General features: G+C 48.2%; 2 protein-coding genes across 3 annotated transcripts; one reads left to right on the forward strand and one right to left on the reverse strand.

The window, feature by feature from the left end:
* Positions 1-3,447: 3,447 nt before the first annotated feature.
* On the reverse strand, positions 3,448-5,689 carry LOC120691326. 2 transcript variants are annotated; one of them, XR_005682180.1, is made up of 3 exons: positions 5,250-5,689; positions 4,063-4,415; positions 3,448-3,752 (listed from the first exon to the last, which is right to left on the reverse strand). XR_005682180.1 is itself a non-coding variant. In XM_039974368.1 (2 exons), the coding sequence occupies exons 1-2, from the start codon at positions 5,631-5,633 to the stop codon at positions 4,350-4,352; spliced, it is 450 nt and encodes a 149-aa protein (XP_039830302.1). In that variant the 5' UTR covers positions 5,634-5,689; the 3' UTR covers positions 3,979-4,349. The 2 variants fall into 2 exon arrangements, 1 of the variants encoding a protein (XP_039830302.1); XM_039974368.1 differs by lacking the exon at positions 3,448-3,752 and having other exon boundaries at positions 3,979-4,415.
* Positions 5,690-5,695: 6 nt separating this feature from the next.
* Positions 5,696-7,470, forward strand: LOC120691327 (protein ELF4-LIKE 3-like). Its single transcript, XM_039974369.1, has 2 exons — positions 5,696-5,839; positions 6,672-7,470. The coding sequence occupies exon 2, from the start codon at positions 6,784-6,786 to the stop codon at positions 7,147-7,149; it is 366 nt and encodes a 121-aa protein (XP_039830303.1). The 5' UTR covers positions 5,696-5,839; positions 6,672-6,783; the 3' UTR covers positions 7,150-7,470.
* The last annotated feature ends 6,265 nt before the right edge of the window (positions 7,471-13,735 follow it).

The following is a 13,735-nucleotide window of genomic DNA, read 5'->3' on the forward strand; positions in this document are numbered from 1 at the left end:
ACAGCCTCTGCACCCTCGGATCTACTTCCTCGGTTTCGGCAGAAATGTTAAATACTGTCATCTTATCCGTAAGTTGGTATTAATATGTAGCATTCCAAATCTACCTCGCTAGATAGATAACTCTTTCTTTGGTCGCCCAGTTAGGAATTAGGAGATTAGGCCATACAACAGGTGATTTTTCTTATTCAGTATCAAACTTAGAGCAACGGCAACAACATTTTTTTTTGGCGGGGAAAAGAGAGATTTATTGCTCAGCTGGAAGGAGTACAATCGTTTATAACAAGGTCATGTACGCACGCAGGCGTTTGACCTAGCCAGAACGCTGAATGGGAGTTCCTTCGAGCTAACGCAGCTAACTCATGAGCAACACTATTACACTCTCTTTTCACCTTGGCAACACGCCAATCCACTAAACGCCTTGCATAATCTTTCGCCTCCGACAGGATGGAGCTGAGGATGGAGCGATCTTCCTTGGCTTCCATGGCATGCGCAATCCTTGCACAATCCGTTTCGAGAATGACCGGTCCTTGCGCCCATTGGGCAGCGAGCCGCAAGCCCTCCAAACCTGCCTGTGCTTCCGCTTCCTCCGCACCCTGGCATCTAGAAAGGGCACTCCAGGCTGTGAAGATGATTTGTCCCCCACTATCCCTAGCAACCACACCCGCACCTGCTTTCCCATCCTGAGCGACGAAAGAACCATCGAAATTCACTTTGATCCAGCCTACAGGTGGAGGCTCACAGGCTGTCTTGCCTAACGGCTTAGCTCCAGCGCTGCTGAGTTTTGATTTGCCCAGGCCTAACGGCAACAACATTAACTGGAATTTACAGTAACTTGCGCCAAAGTTAGGCATTACCTTGTACGAAACGGCTAACACCAACCTCTCTCTTTCCTTTTTTGCGAGAAATATATCCATATCATTGGATTGCTCGTTTTTGACTTTTTGCATGCCTAAGGTGGTCGAACTAGTTAAGTTTTTTTTTTCTTGTGCAGGGAGAAGCTAGTTGAGTTGTTTTCACCGTCTACGTGTCTGACCTTGTAGGAGGTTTCATCCTTGCTAGGAAACCTTGAATGGTCCGAAAGATCCATATAGTACTTTGCTAAATTCTTCCCCTACAAAAGACGATGTGGAAGAAAAATCTAGACAACAATGAACAGAAAACGAGGCGTTAACGCAGCCAAACACTGGTGTATTCCGGGTGTTCAAGTCCCTTGTAGCCGAAGCAAATTTGCTTCCTGATTTGGCCGCAACCTAGGAAGGAGAGGAGCGCGGTGGTGGGGGAGGATCTGATCTTGACCTGATCTGGTGTTTGTGGTGGCCTTGATGGCGCGCCCCTGCTACGCGGCACCTGCGCTTATCCCCCACACACAGATCAGATTTGTTTGACCAAGCAACCGACGGGTGTCCATTAATCCATTTGGCATTTGGCAAGTGTGCCATGGCGCTTCTTCCATGGGGGGTGGAAGCTTCCCGTGCCATGCCCAGCCGCACCGAGCACAGACATGCCCGAAAATGACGGATCCGAATGGGGGAGCTCTCCAGTCTCCAAGGAAATCTTCCATGAATGGAGCTGGCACAAGTCGCTGTCGCCGCCGGTTTTAATGGTACCTGCCGCGTGCGTGGTTGTGAGGGTCTGTTGATGCCGCCGGCGATTACATTTTGCTGTCGCCCAACCACCGGAGTTCAAGACTGTTTTGCGCCTTGCCGTTTGATGATGGATTGCTTTTGATTCAAGAGCTGAAGAGCAAACAATGGTTAAGGCCGTGTTTAGTTACAGCGCAAAATTTTTTTGCGTTGGAATCTTACTAATTTGAAGTACTAAATGAAGTCTATTTACAAATTTTTTTGCACAGATGGGTTATAAATCGCGAGACGAATCTAATGATGCTAATTAATTCATGATTAATCATTAATTAGCAAATAGCTACTGTAGCATCACTGTTGCAAATTATGGATTAAGTAGGCTCATTAGATTCGTCTCGCGATTTACGTCCTATTCATGTAAAAAATTTTGTAAATAGACTTCATTTAATACTTTATGTATGTGTCGAAATATTCGATGTGATTTTTTTTTATTTACGGGGTTTATGGAATATGAAGGACCTAAAATTGAAGCGACGTGGGGTTGTGATGTCAGTTTGAATCCGTGCGCATGAAAGTTATGAATGTGGTCAGCACATTAACTTGCCTAACATCCCAGGAGCTTGAGTGCTTGACTATGCATGGATGATGAATGCCTTAGCCGGGTCACGTCAATTAAAAAAAATGAATGTTCGTATGAAGTATTAAATGAAATATATTTGTAAAATTTTTTCAGAAATGGATGTAATTTTTTGAGATGAATCTAATGACGGTGCTATCTCTGATCGCCGGAAGGGTATAAATGTAAAAAAGTAAAAAGTGACAATTTAGCGGTGATTCATTCAAACCGACTTTGACAGAATTGAAGAGCGTGGTTCTGGCCGATCAAACTCGCACTACAAATTCAATTTTTCATGCATGGAGTACTAAATAAAGTTTAGTTGCAAAAAAATTTCAAGGATGGGTGCAATTTTGCACGACGAATCTAATAACAATAATTAATTGATGATTGGTTACAGTGACGCTACAGTAACCATTTCTAATCGTACGGTCAAAGATCTTATTAGATTTGTCTAGCAAAGTAGCACAAGAGTTGTGGAGTTAATTTTGTAAACTATACTTATTTAGTACATCTAATTATTGGTCAAAATTTGTGCTATTTATGCCGTTGATCAAATCAAACAGGGCCCGCTAATGAATTGCTAGAGAGGTTTCAGATTCTGGTCACCGCCCAATAAAAAAACATTCTAAATTTCTGGAATTGGACGGGTTCCACTGTATCTAGCGATGAAAACGGACGGAAACGGACGGGAAAACTCCTCAATCATTTCCGTTTCCATTTTTTATTACGGAAAACGGGAGCTAGAGCGGAATAGCCGGGTACGGAAGCGGAAACGGGATATAACGGTTACGGAAGCGGAAACGGGATATAATGGTTACGGAAACGGACGGGAACCGAAAAATCTACCGGAATACATTATGATTTAATCACCACTCATTTTGCATGAATATAACACAAGACACTCCTTTACACAAGCTATTTTTCAAAAATATGATCAATATTTCTTGTTTTCTACGATTAAAGCGTGAAATATCAATGATAGCCTAAAACGTTAAATGGTGAACGGTCGGCCACCCACCGTATAGCAAATAGTCGGAATACACGGTCGTTTAAACGGCCTTAAAAACGGTCGAAACGGGTTTATACGGTTTTACACGGCTAATCGGCCTACACAGCTACCCATCGAGTAGCGTTTACACACCGTGTAAATGGTGTAAACGGCCGTGTAGGCGAACAGTGTGAAATATATGTATTGATGTCGAGGAACATATATTGATGTTGAGAAACATGAGAAGATATATGGGGTGCTTATTTATTTTTTCCCGAATTTTATAAATACAAAAAATACGGAATTATTCCGGCTAAAAACAGAATTCCGCAAATACGGGTGGGATACACCTCCTCCCGCTTTCCATCTTAATTTTATATTTTTTTCATAAATACAGAAATGAGTGGAATAAATATAGAAATACGGACGGGACGGGAGGCAAACGCAGCACAGCAGCGGAAATATCAGGAGGAGCGGGTCTGTTTGGATCAGACCCTGGGAAAGCTGACTGGGCCGGGCAGCGTCTCCAGGCGTCTGATTTTGCTCGCCTGCGGTTGGGGGTCTGTTTAGTTCCAAATAAAAAAAATTTGGATGTCACGTCAATAGTTTGACCAGATGTCGGGAGGGTTTTTCGGACACTAATTAAAAAACTAATTTCAGAACATACTTGGAAACCACGAGACGAATCTTTTGAGACCTTTGACCGCATCAGTAGCACATGTGGGTTACTGTAGCACTTATGGCTAATTATGCACTAATTAGACTTAAAAGATTCGTCTCGTCGTGTACATCCAAACTGTGTAATTAGTTTTATTATTTAATTATATTTAGTGCTTCATACATGTGTGAAAATTTTTGGTAACTAAACGGACCTGAGGCACAGGCAGATTCTCCATTGCACCAAGCAAACGAGCCCGCACAGCGCATTCCCCATCTCTCTCCCTTCCACCCTCTCTCTAGCAAAAGATTCTCTCCATCTGCGCGCAGAGCAATAAAAAAAAGCAGAGCAAAACAGGAGGAGAGAGAAGGATGGGCCTGCCTGGCTGCCTGTTTCGACCCTATACTACTCTTCTGCTTGTGTTTTTCAGTCGTATCATTTCAGCAGCAATCTTTAACCACCAGCTAACTAATAATATTTTTTTTCTCACACCACCGGCCTTCAGCAGCAGTATTCGTTTGCAATAGCAGGTACTTCCAAAGAATGTTCTTCAGCATCCAGTATAACCTAAAATAATTATAATCAGCATTATCCCAAGAATGCTTTGTGGTGATGAAAAAATTCTGATGAAAGATTTGGTGCTATAAAATAAACTATCATGTAACTAGATTAACCTCACTATGACTTAAAAAGCTCACTATAAGTTACCTCATCACAGATTCCATGGTTTTGTTCTGTAAAATAAACTATTCAATGTTTTTGTGTATGTACAATTAATTGATGAGGTATGTTTGAGCTATATATATATATTCATAATTAACTTAATAGCAGAAAGATCAAACATGGCCTTAAGAAATGTATGAATTGTATGAATTCAAACCATGTGCTACAGTGTAAGAAATGTGGTTGCAAATGTGCTCAGAGATGTTGCTATAGGTAGCATGCATATAACACCTACTTGACCACCAAAAGATTATGTGCTACAGTTGTTGTTACGAATAAGCTCTAATAATTCCTGAGTTTCACTCCCATCTAAATGTCAATGATTTTTTGCTTGCTTGGTCAGGTTATTGGGAAAACATCAGTACTTGACGAGATAATTAATTCCCATGCGAGCAATGGAGTTGAAGCATTTCCATCCAAAGATGCAAGTCAACTTTTAAAATTGATGTGAAGTACCAAGATCTGCCTATCGATTCTTCAAAGATACAGTTCTGGAATTTCCACACCCAAATTCCTAACAAGAACTGAGAACGGATTATTATTTCTATGGATGAATCTTGCACTCATCCCTTTCTTGGCAAACTAAACCTAATCTCAATCTGAGCTAGGGTTCATGGCTGAATACAATCGAGGAAAAGAGTAATGGAACAACCGATAGAAGAAGGATAGAAGGGAAACCTGATTAGCAAGGGTCTCCATGGGAAGATGCGGTGGCGAATCCACATCCATGTCCAATGACCTAGCAGCCATGGATGCGACAGCCTCCTTTAGTTCCCATGTTGCCTCCGCAGCGAGCGCAGCCTCCACCTCGAGGCCTCGAGCAAGGCAGTCGCGCGGCATCTTCGTCCTGGCCGCCGGCCGTCGCTGCTGGCCGCCGACCGTCGCTGCTGGCCGCCGCCACAGGCCGTCCGTCTCAGCGGCCGCCGCCACCCTTTGTTGTTGTTTCGATATATACTGGTCTCCGTGGGTTTCACGGCCTGGACCCGTAAACCGGCAGACCGGTCTTCCGTCGCATGGGTCCACAGTGGTCCGGGCTCCAACCCGGGCTGGAGACCGAAACATCGGGTCCGTGTGGGTTCGGTGCGGGTTGGTACCCGATTTTGCCGCACCGACGAACAGGGCGATCGTCATCCACCTCCCCCCTTTCTTTCCTTCACCCACCCCCCTCCCCCCCTTCCTCCCTCCGCCGCCCCTCTCCTCTCGCTCTCCGATTCGATGCTCTCCTCCCGTCTCCCATGATCTGAGGTCTCCGACGGAGTAGCACCGAGGTAAGCACTACCGCCCGCCTTCTCTCCTCCTCCTCATCTCCCCTGCACGTCCTCCTCTGCTTGTTCGTCCTGATGCTGGGTTGACTGCCGTCGGATTGGTTCTTCCAGCTGCCCTTGTTCGGCACGAATCCGTCGGCTCAGAACTCCTTCGCCCGACGATCTCCTTTCCCGCCGGAATCCGCCGGCGGATTCCGCCGCGATTCGGCCCGGCCTCGTCGCGGTTCGTGGCCCCGCAGCGACCGATTCGTCCCCCCCCCCCCCCCCCCCCCGCCTACCTCCGGAGGCCATCTCCACGTGCTCTCGGGAATTCTGCGCCCAACTCGCCGGATCTCAATCGCTCCACCGAGCCGCCCCTCCTGCTACGCGACACCATCAATCAATTTGACCTTTTTCTATTCATTCATTCATTCATTCATTCATCTTCTCCCCCAAAATCTGACGCCTTCGATTGCGCTTCTCCGAATTCTTGTTTCGCCGGATTAAACTTCCCCCTTCGACGAGGGAGCGAGGGAAAAAAAAGGAAGGAAAATCGCGCGCGCTGCTTCCCGGATTTTTTTGTCGATTTTTTCGGGCCCAAGCTAGAAAGATTCGCCAAGTACATCTGATCTTGTAGCACAGTACCCTGTCCTCCCATGCTCCAACAGTGAAACTGTCTCCGCCCCCTTTGCTTTGCCGAGACCAGCAGTAATGGCCGATTCTTGATTGCCCAAACCACAAATTTTAGAAACGCAATCTTTTTAGTGAGCAAATCAACACACCCATCCTTATCGCAGCATCTCCTCGCGAGAATTCTGCAGCCTCGTTCTCACAATTCCCCCCGTTCTCATTGCAGACTATTCAGAAGCTGACAAGCCATCCAAGAATTCAGGCACAGGACGCCAGCAGCAAGACGACGAAGCGGAGCTAAAGGGGGAAGGAGAGGAGAGAGCGCATCCGGTTCCGTCATGGAGGGCGGCGAGACGACGCTGTCGGGGTTCGGCGGCGCGGGGGCCGGCGTGGACACTAAGGTGCTGCACGCGTTCCAGACGAGCTTCGTGCAGGTGCAGAGCCTGCTGGACCAGAACCGCGTCCTCATCAACGAGATCAACCAGAACCACGAGTCCAAGGTGCCCGGCGACCTCTCCCGCAACGTCGGCCTCATTCGGGAGCTCAACAACAACATCCGCCGCGTCGTCGACCTCTACGCCGACCTCTCCTCGCTCTTCGCCGCCTCCGACGGCGGCGGCCGCGCGGCCTCCGAGGGCGGATCCGTCGGCACCGTCCGGCAGGCCGGCGCCGGCCACAAGCGGATCAGGTCCGGCCTCGACTGACGACTTCATCATCTCTCATAGCCTCATAGCTAGCTAGCCAGGGACCGACCTCCTTCTTCCTCTCTCTCCTCTCCCTCTTTGACTTGAGCTGTTCTTGTATCTATCGACATATCTACCTACCTTATCTACTATCTCCATTACGACTGCTACTCTTACATATGAGCAAGAGAAAATCCTCCCAACTCATGATATTCTTGTAGCAAATGTTAATCATCTTGTTGCTATGAGCTAGTATGAGGTAATGTATTTTTGATGCAATTTATGGACGATGCAAGTACGCAACAGCAACAAACAGAGGAGTTGTTCTCAAGTTCCCGACTATCTGAAACTCAAAACTGGTTCAGTGCTTCATCCACGTGCAGCAGTACTGTACTAGTGTGGATTTTTACCTACCTTCATTTGTGATAGTTTAGACTGCTTTGTCGGTGTCATCTTTCACCAAAGATGATGGAAGAAAACAAAGTTTCTTTTCTGTTGTATTGATAAGGGAATTTAGAAATGATGCATTTGCCACAGCAAGCGAACACAACGAATATGCTACGATGGCCCCCAATATGCTAGGATGGCCCCCAAAATCCAAGAAAACTCCATGATGTTCTAGGCAGAGCTACTCGTGCGTAGCAAAGTTTTCCTTGATTTCATCTCTGCTTTACGGTGCCACAGAAAGCAATGATCTTTTGCGAGCTCATGCATAGAATCCGCGGCGCTTTCCATGATTGGGCAAGCTGCTTTGCGCCTTTGCTTGCCTCCCTGAGATGAATGGCCTTTGCCCTCCTTGTTTTCCACGCTGCCCTGCTTGCCTTTCTCTCGTCAGGCTTGCTCGCCTGAATCTGAATGCCTTCCCCTGCTACGCCAACGCTACCATTGCATCTTTCCAGCGACACTCCTTTTACCGGGACTTTTCTCTCGCAGCAGAATCACTCCCCTTTCTGCAAAAATCCGGCATTGGATGTTGATTGCAGCAGCTCGTTGGAATTTGCATCTGCCCTGATTTTTCTTCGTTTTTTTGTAGCAAAGAGGCCAGAGAGGGAAGGGAAAATGTAAAGCGCTTTTTCATTGTTCGCTCCTTTTATGGTGAGAGCATGTTTGTCGTAGCAGGCGCCTCCCTGCTAAAGTCGACGTGGGGTTTTCCGTAAGATTCGCCTGCGAAAAGTACGGCCCTGTAAAATAAAAAGGACTGGATTCTGTGATGATGGTTTCACCGAGCCCTAAACAGGATAATGGTTGCAACGAGCCGTCGAAAGATCAAAGTGGAGGTGCAAAGACCCTTCGGACGGATGAGCCTGCTCTGCCGATCGGATGTTGCTGTTGCCAAAGCTTATCATACGTGAACTTGGTGGGCAAATATTTGGCCACCAAAGCTTATCTCTTCTACTGAGCTTGGCTGTAGCCATTCATACGTGACCACAGAGGAACTAGTTCCATTTGGGCAAATATTTGGCCACCAAAGCTTATCTATCTCTTGTACTAAGCTTGGCCGTGTGAATGATCAAGATCGAAACTTTTTACATAATCTAAAAAAATCTCTTGCACTGAGCACTTTGTCACCGAAATTTGTCATGCACGCTTCGAAGGCAGTCCCAACCCTCCACCTCAGCTGGTGTCCATGACATTAAATAATATATCATGCAAACAAAAATTTGATGTGGCAAGAAAATTAATGAGAAGAGGAGGGAAAACAACCAGAAACCGGGTCGCATGCAGGAAGCAGGAAATGGTTTCGGCTCCGTATCCAATGCGCAGCGCGTGTTGGGAAACTCCCATTCAGGCCCACCACCGGATTCCTCCGAGCTCGCGCAATCAACCATCACCATTGTTGTTCCCCTTGCCGGCCGGAGCTCGCGTCCACCCCAGCATGCCCTTTGAGCCCGCCGTAGCTCAGCAGCTGCCCCGCGCTGCCGGCCGGCCGCCGTTGATCTGCGCATCTGCAGCCGCGACCTGCGCATCTGCAGCTGGCCGCCATGGTCTGCACGGAGCTCGTCGCTGCTTGGCTGCCGCAGCAGCCTGCACTAACCTTGCTGCTCGTGCAGAGCTCATTGCTTCCGCTCGGCTGCATTCACGCGACTCCAATTCGTGCCGCTCTTGGTCCTAAGCGAGGAAGATCCAATTCGTGATTTCGTAGTTTGGCGTGCTGCAGCTAATGGATTTTGTGAATTGCTCTGCTATTGCTTAATGGAGCAGATCAACGGAGAAGGAAGAAGACGTGCTGCTGGTTGCTGCTGTTCGGATTTAGAAAGAGGGAAGGGAGAGATCGATGGAGAGAGGGTTGAGGATGGTTGTGCTTTTTTTTTTTGCCGATTAGAAAGAAGAAGAGGGAAGAAATGAGGAGCTGCAAGTTTGCTTCACGCGCACCAAAAAATTAGGGACCCACCTTAGGAAACTATGGCTTGGAGGATGAAGTTTCCAAAGAAAATATATTGCTGACATGACACATAGACACTACCTATGGATACTATGGATTGGGACTGGGACCAAAATGACATCTTTACTTTTAAGGAATCTATAGAATCTAGGACTAGAGAAGAGCTTCCATAATTTCGAGGAAATAAGCCTAAAAAGCATGCGTAACGAATCGCATTACCACAGCAGAAAGTTACAATCACCGAGAAAAAGAGATCTTTATCTGGCAGGCCTCCCCGGTTCCAATCATGCTGCACTTGACCAGTATCTATCTGGAGACCAAAAGGAAGGGAAGGTAGCATGCCAAGTCCTTTTTGACCGCTCTTGTGCTCCGCCCACCCACTGCAAGCTCCAGCAATGGCTGCTGCACCTGCACGATGTCATCTTCAAAAGGTTGGCATTGCCTTTCTCTCTGAACAACCATGGCGTGCATGGAGTGGGTGTCCGGAAAACATTCTTGGGTGATGCAGACAGCAGACATGCAGTTCACCGCCTTCACCTCCAACATGGTTATTTTTCGAAGTGATTTGCAGGGAGGGCTGCTAGCACAGTTGCAAACAATCCTTAAACCAGTATTTTCACAAAAAAATGTATCATTATTGAAAGAACAAATACTAAAATTGCAGGACACATAGGAAAAAAGGCGAATGGTTTGATTGACCACAGTGGATGATCATTTCTCAGTGTTACAAACAATCCTACCAGTCGTAGGCTAAATGGCCCACTTCAAAACAAGATATCTTAATTTTTTGAAACGTAAAGTGTGGAACAGTTTTTTTTTGGGGTACTTTTGGCATATGTAAGAGGCCTATCGAAAATAGACTAACACTATTGTTTATATCAACTTGGTTCCAATAAAGCCCAGATCCAGCATCACCACATCATGCGATGTCCTGATAGGAATACGACAGTGGTTTAATTTTTTATTTCACTTTCCTGCACTAGCTGCGGCTCCACTTTAGCTTAAGGTCTTATTTTACCTTTTGTTTATCACAAATGCTCAAGTCACGGCCGGGTCACCATACTTTGACCTGCCATTTTTTTTTCAAGTTACAAATCAATGTCAGATTTTTTTGCTTGAAATAATAATAATTTAAAATTGGTTAATCGGAAGCACAAAACAAGATATGATTTCAGTGATGAGAATAAAAATTCCAATTCAAGGTAAAAAATGTTAGTCGATCTTTGTAACATCCCGAAAATCCACAAAATAAATCATTCGCTAAGTCTTTTTTTTTAAAAAAAATATATTTATCGTTGAGCTCGAGATCCTCCTAAAGCCCTAAACCCTAGATTCCGGAAACTTTTCCCTGTCCCGATCATCCGATGTCCCATCTTCTTTTTCCCGCTCAGCGCGACGCGCTACGTGTCGCCCGACAACGCGCGCGTGGCCGACCAGCCCGCGGTCGCCGCCGCGGATTTCGCTGGCGCGCGCACGTTCTCTCTACTCTCTCTCTCTCTCTTTCCCTTTTTCTTTTCTTTTTTCCGTTTTTCCTTTTTCTTTTCCATTTCCTCTTTTCTTTTCTTTTCTTTCTCCTCTCTCCTTCCTTCTCCCTCCCCCCTTCTGCTCTGTCCCGCTCCCGCGCCCCCCGAACGCCGCTCGCCACCCCGGCCGCGTCACGCTCCCGGCCCGCCCACGCACCGCGCTCGCGCGCGCACGCACCGAGCCGAGACGCCCGCGCCACGCCGCGGGCGCCCGACCTGCTCCTCGCCACGCTCACACGCGCCTGCACCCGGCCGCCTCCACGCGCTCCACGCGCACGCCACCGGGCCACCATCTCCGCCACGCCGCTCGCCGCTCCGTGAGCAGAGCCGCGCGCGCTGCCCGTCGCTGGCGCCCTGCCCTGCTACTGCTACCACGTGCGGCGCCCCGCCACCACCGCTGCCACTTCCTGTGCTCGCACAGCGTCGCCTGCGCCGCTCGCCGCCTGCCCGAGGCATCGCGTCACCAGTGCGCGCCTTGCCGCTCGCGCCGCTCCGCTCCGCGACGCCGAGCCCCATTAACACCGCCCGCCCCGCTCGCCGGCCTCCTCACCGACCATCACCGCTCCACCGCCTCATTTCGCCTATAAAAGGGCCACCCGCGTCGTCCTTCACCTCCACGACCGCCATCGCCGCTCCTAGCCTTCTTCCCGGCCCTGCAGCACCGCCGCCACACACACACCTCCGCCGCCGCCGTCGGTCTTCGTGGCCAAGCCGCCCCACTACACCCCAGCTCGCGCTAGATAGGGGAAACGGACCCTCTCCTCATCCTCTCCCTCTTCCCCCCACTCTCTGGTTGCCGCCATGCTCCACAATGCCGCCGCCACAGCGCCACCGCTCGCCACCCGCCGGTCCCCGTGACGCCGCCGCCTCGCTGTGCCCCGGCCCAAATCGTGGTGGGGGATCGATTCCCTACGCCACCCTCCTCCTTCTCCCTCCCGCTGCGGCCGACGCCGGAGCTCGGATCGGCCGGATTGACCGCCGCCGACTCCCTAGCGCCCCCTCCCCTGTTTCCCGGTCGAGAGGAAGGGGATAAAAGGGTTGTTTTGCCCTTAAGCCCCTCCCCTTTCCTCTATTTAGTAAAGAGCCCCCACTCTTTTAAGCCTTTTTGCAAAATAAGCCCCTCCTTGTGTTATAATTCAAAATAAATCATTTCCTATATGAACATATTTCTAACTGAACCCCTGACCCTTTTTAGAATGACCCAAATAGTTTCTAAAATACAAACCAAGCCCCTGCCTTCTCAAATATAATTACAAACAAGTCCCTGGACCCTTATTTAACCCCTCAACCTGTATATAACCTATCATTTCATGCGCCAAACAACCTCCGATTAATCCGAAACTTTAACACGCCTTTCATAACATAGTTTTGACCGTGCCATTAGGAAACCACCCAAAGATATTACTCCGGACTCCATAACTTAACTGTTTCCGATTCGAGCTCAACGATAAAACTTCTATTTCTGTTTCTTGATTGTGTGCATGTTTGTATGCGTCGTAGATCACGGTGTGAACGAGGGAGAACCCGTCGAAAAGCAAGATTGTGAACAGGCCAACGAGGAGTTCCACGACCCCGAACCCGAAGGACAGATGCCTCGGTTAAAACCTCTGTGATAGATCAATGACCCCTTGGTGCATCCCGTGATGGCTAGTTAGGTCTAGCTAAGGTGGGTAATGGCTTTGTTGGGATCTGCACCGACACTAAGGTGATCGAGTTGCGATACCCCGCTTGTGGGTAAAGTTGCACACTTATGCAGAGTTAAGAATCTATTTGAATAGCCGTGCCCACGGTACTGGGCGAGTTACGGTGTGGTCACATGACTAGTGTTTATTGTGGGATGGGTTGGCGTGAGTTGTTTTGGAAACGTGTCCGGCAGTTGTGCCGTGTGCTACGGCGGATGAGGAGTCCGGTAGCAGCTTAAAACTTGGATCCTGTGTGGATCAATCCTATGTGTTACCCGGTACAAGAAAATTGGTTTTGGAAATGTTTTCTTGCAAATGAACCCTTGCATAAAATATTGCTTTCCGCAAAAATAGACCTTAACCTTATCCTTGAATTACCCTGTGTATTATATTCTGTTTATTCCCTCTCCGTGGGTGTGATTGGACTTGCTGAGTACATTTGTACTCACCCCATTCTTAATTTTTATAGAGGAAGACCCAGACTTCGTTCCTGACGACGTCGAGTAGGGTACCGTCCTGCACCCAGCCTTGCCTGTGGATTAGGGTCACCCGCATACCGCATGACGCAAGACTCTGATGACCCCCCTTTTTATATTTAATATCATTGTGTGGGTGTGGGTTGTAATCCTCGCGATAGTGGCGCTCCTTTGCTAACTACCGCGTAGAGTTGTACGGTGATTAACCATCTGATGTAATAAATGTGTCATCAGCCTCCTGGGACTGATGTTTGTATCACATTTAGGTCCTCTCTTATGACGAGACGCTTCAGGTGGTATTAGAGCCGTAGGTTGGCCGTAGGACGTGACCCCTAGGAGCGAGACCCCTTTTCCAAGCCTTTCCCATTAGGTCCAACCCTGTTTAACCTCACAGACCGTTTTTATGCAAAACGGATTCACCTAATCTTTGTTTTTCAGATAGCTGAGGAAGGTTGGACCCAGGGCAATTGCCAAGCTGCACCTGGTTCCCCAGCCTCTTGATCAATGCCCTGGAAAGCCTTGGCGTTACGGAACGCCCAAGGT

Source organism: Panicum virgatum, chromosome 9N (genome assembly GCF_016808335.1).
Source record: "Panicum virgatum strain AP13 chromosome 9N, P.virgatum_v5, whole genome shotgun sequence".
NCBI lineage: Eukaryota > Viridiplantae > Streptophyta > Magnoliopsida > Poales > Poaceae > Panicum > Panicum virgatum.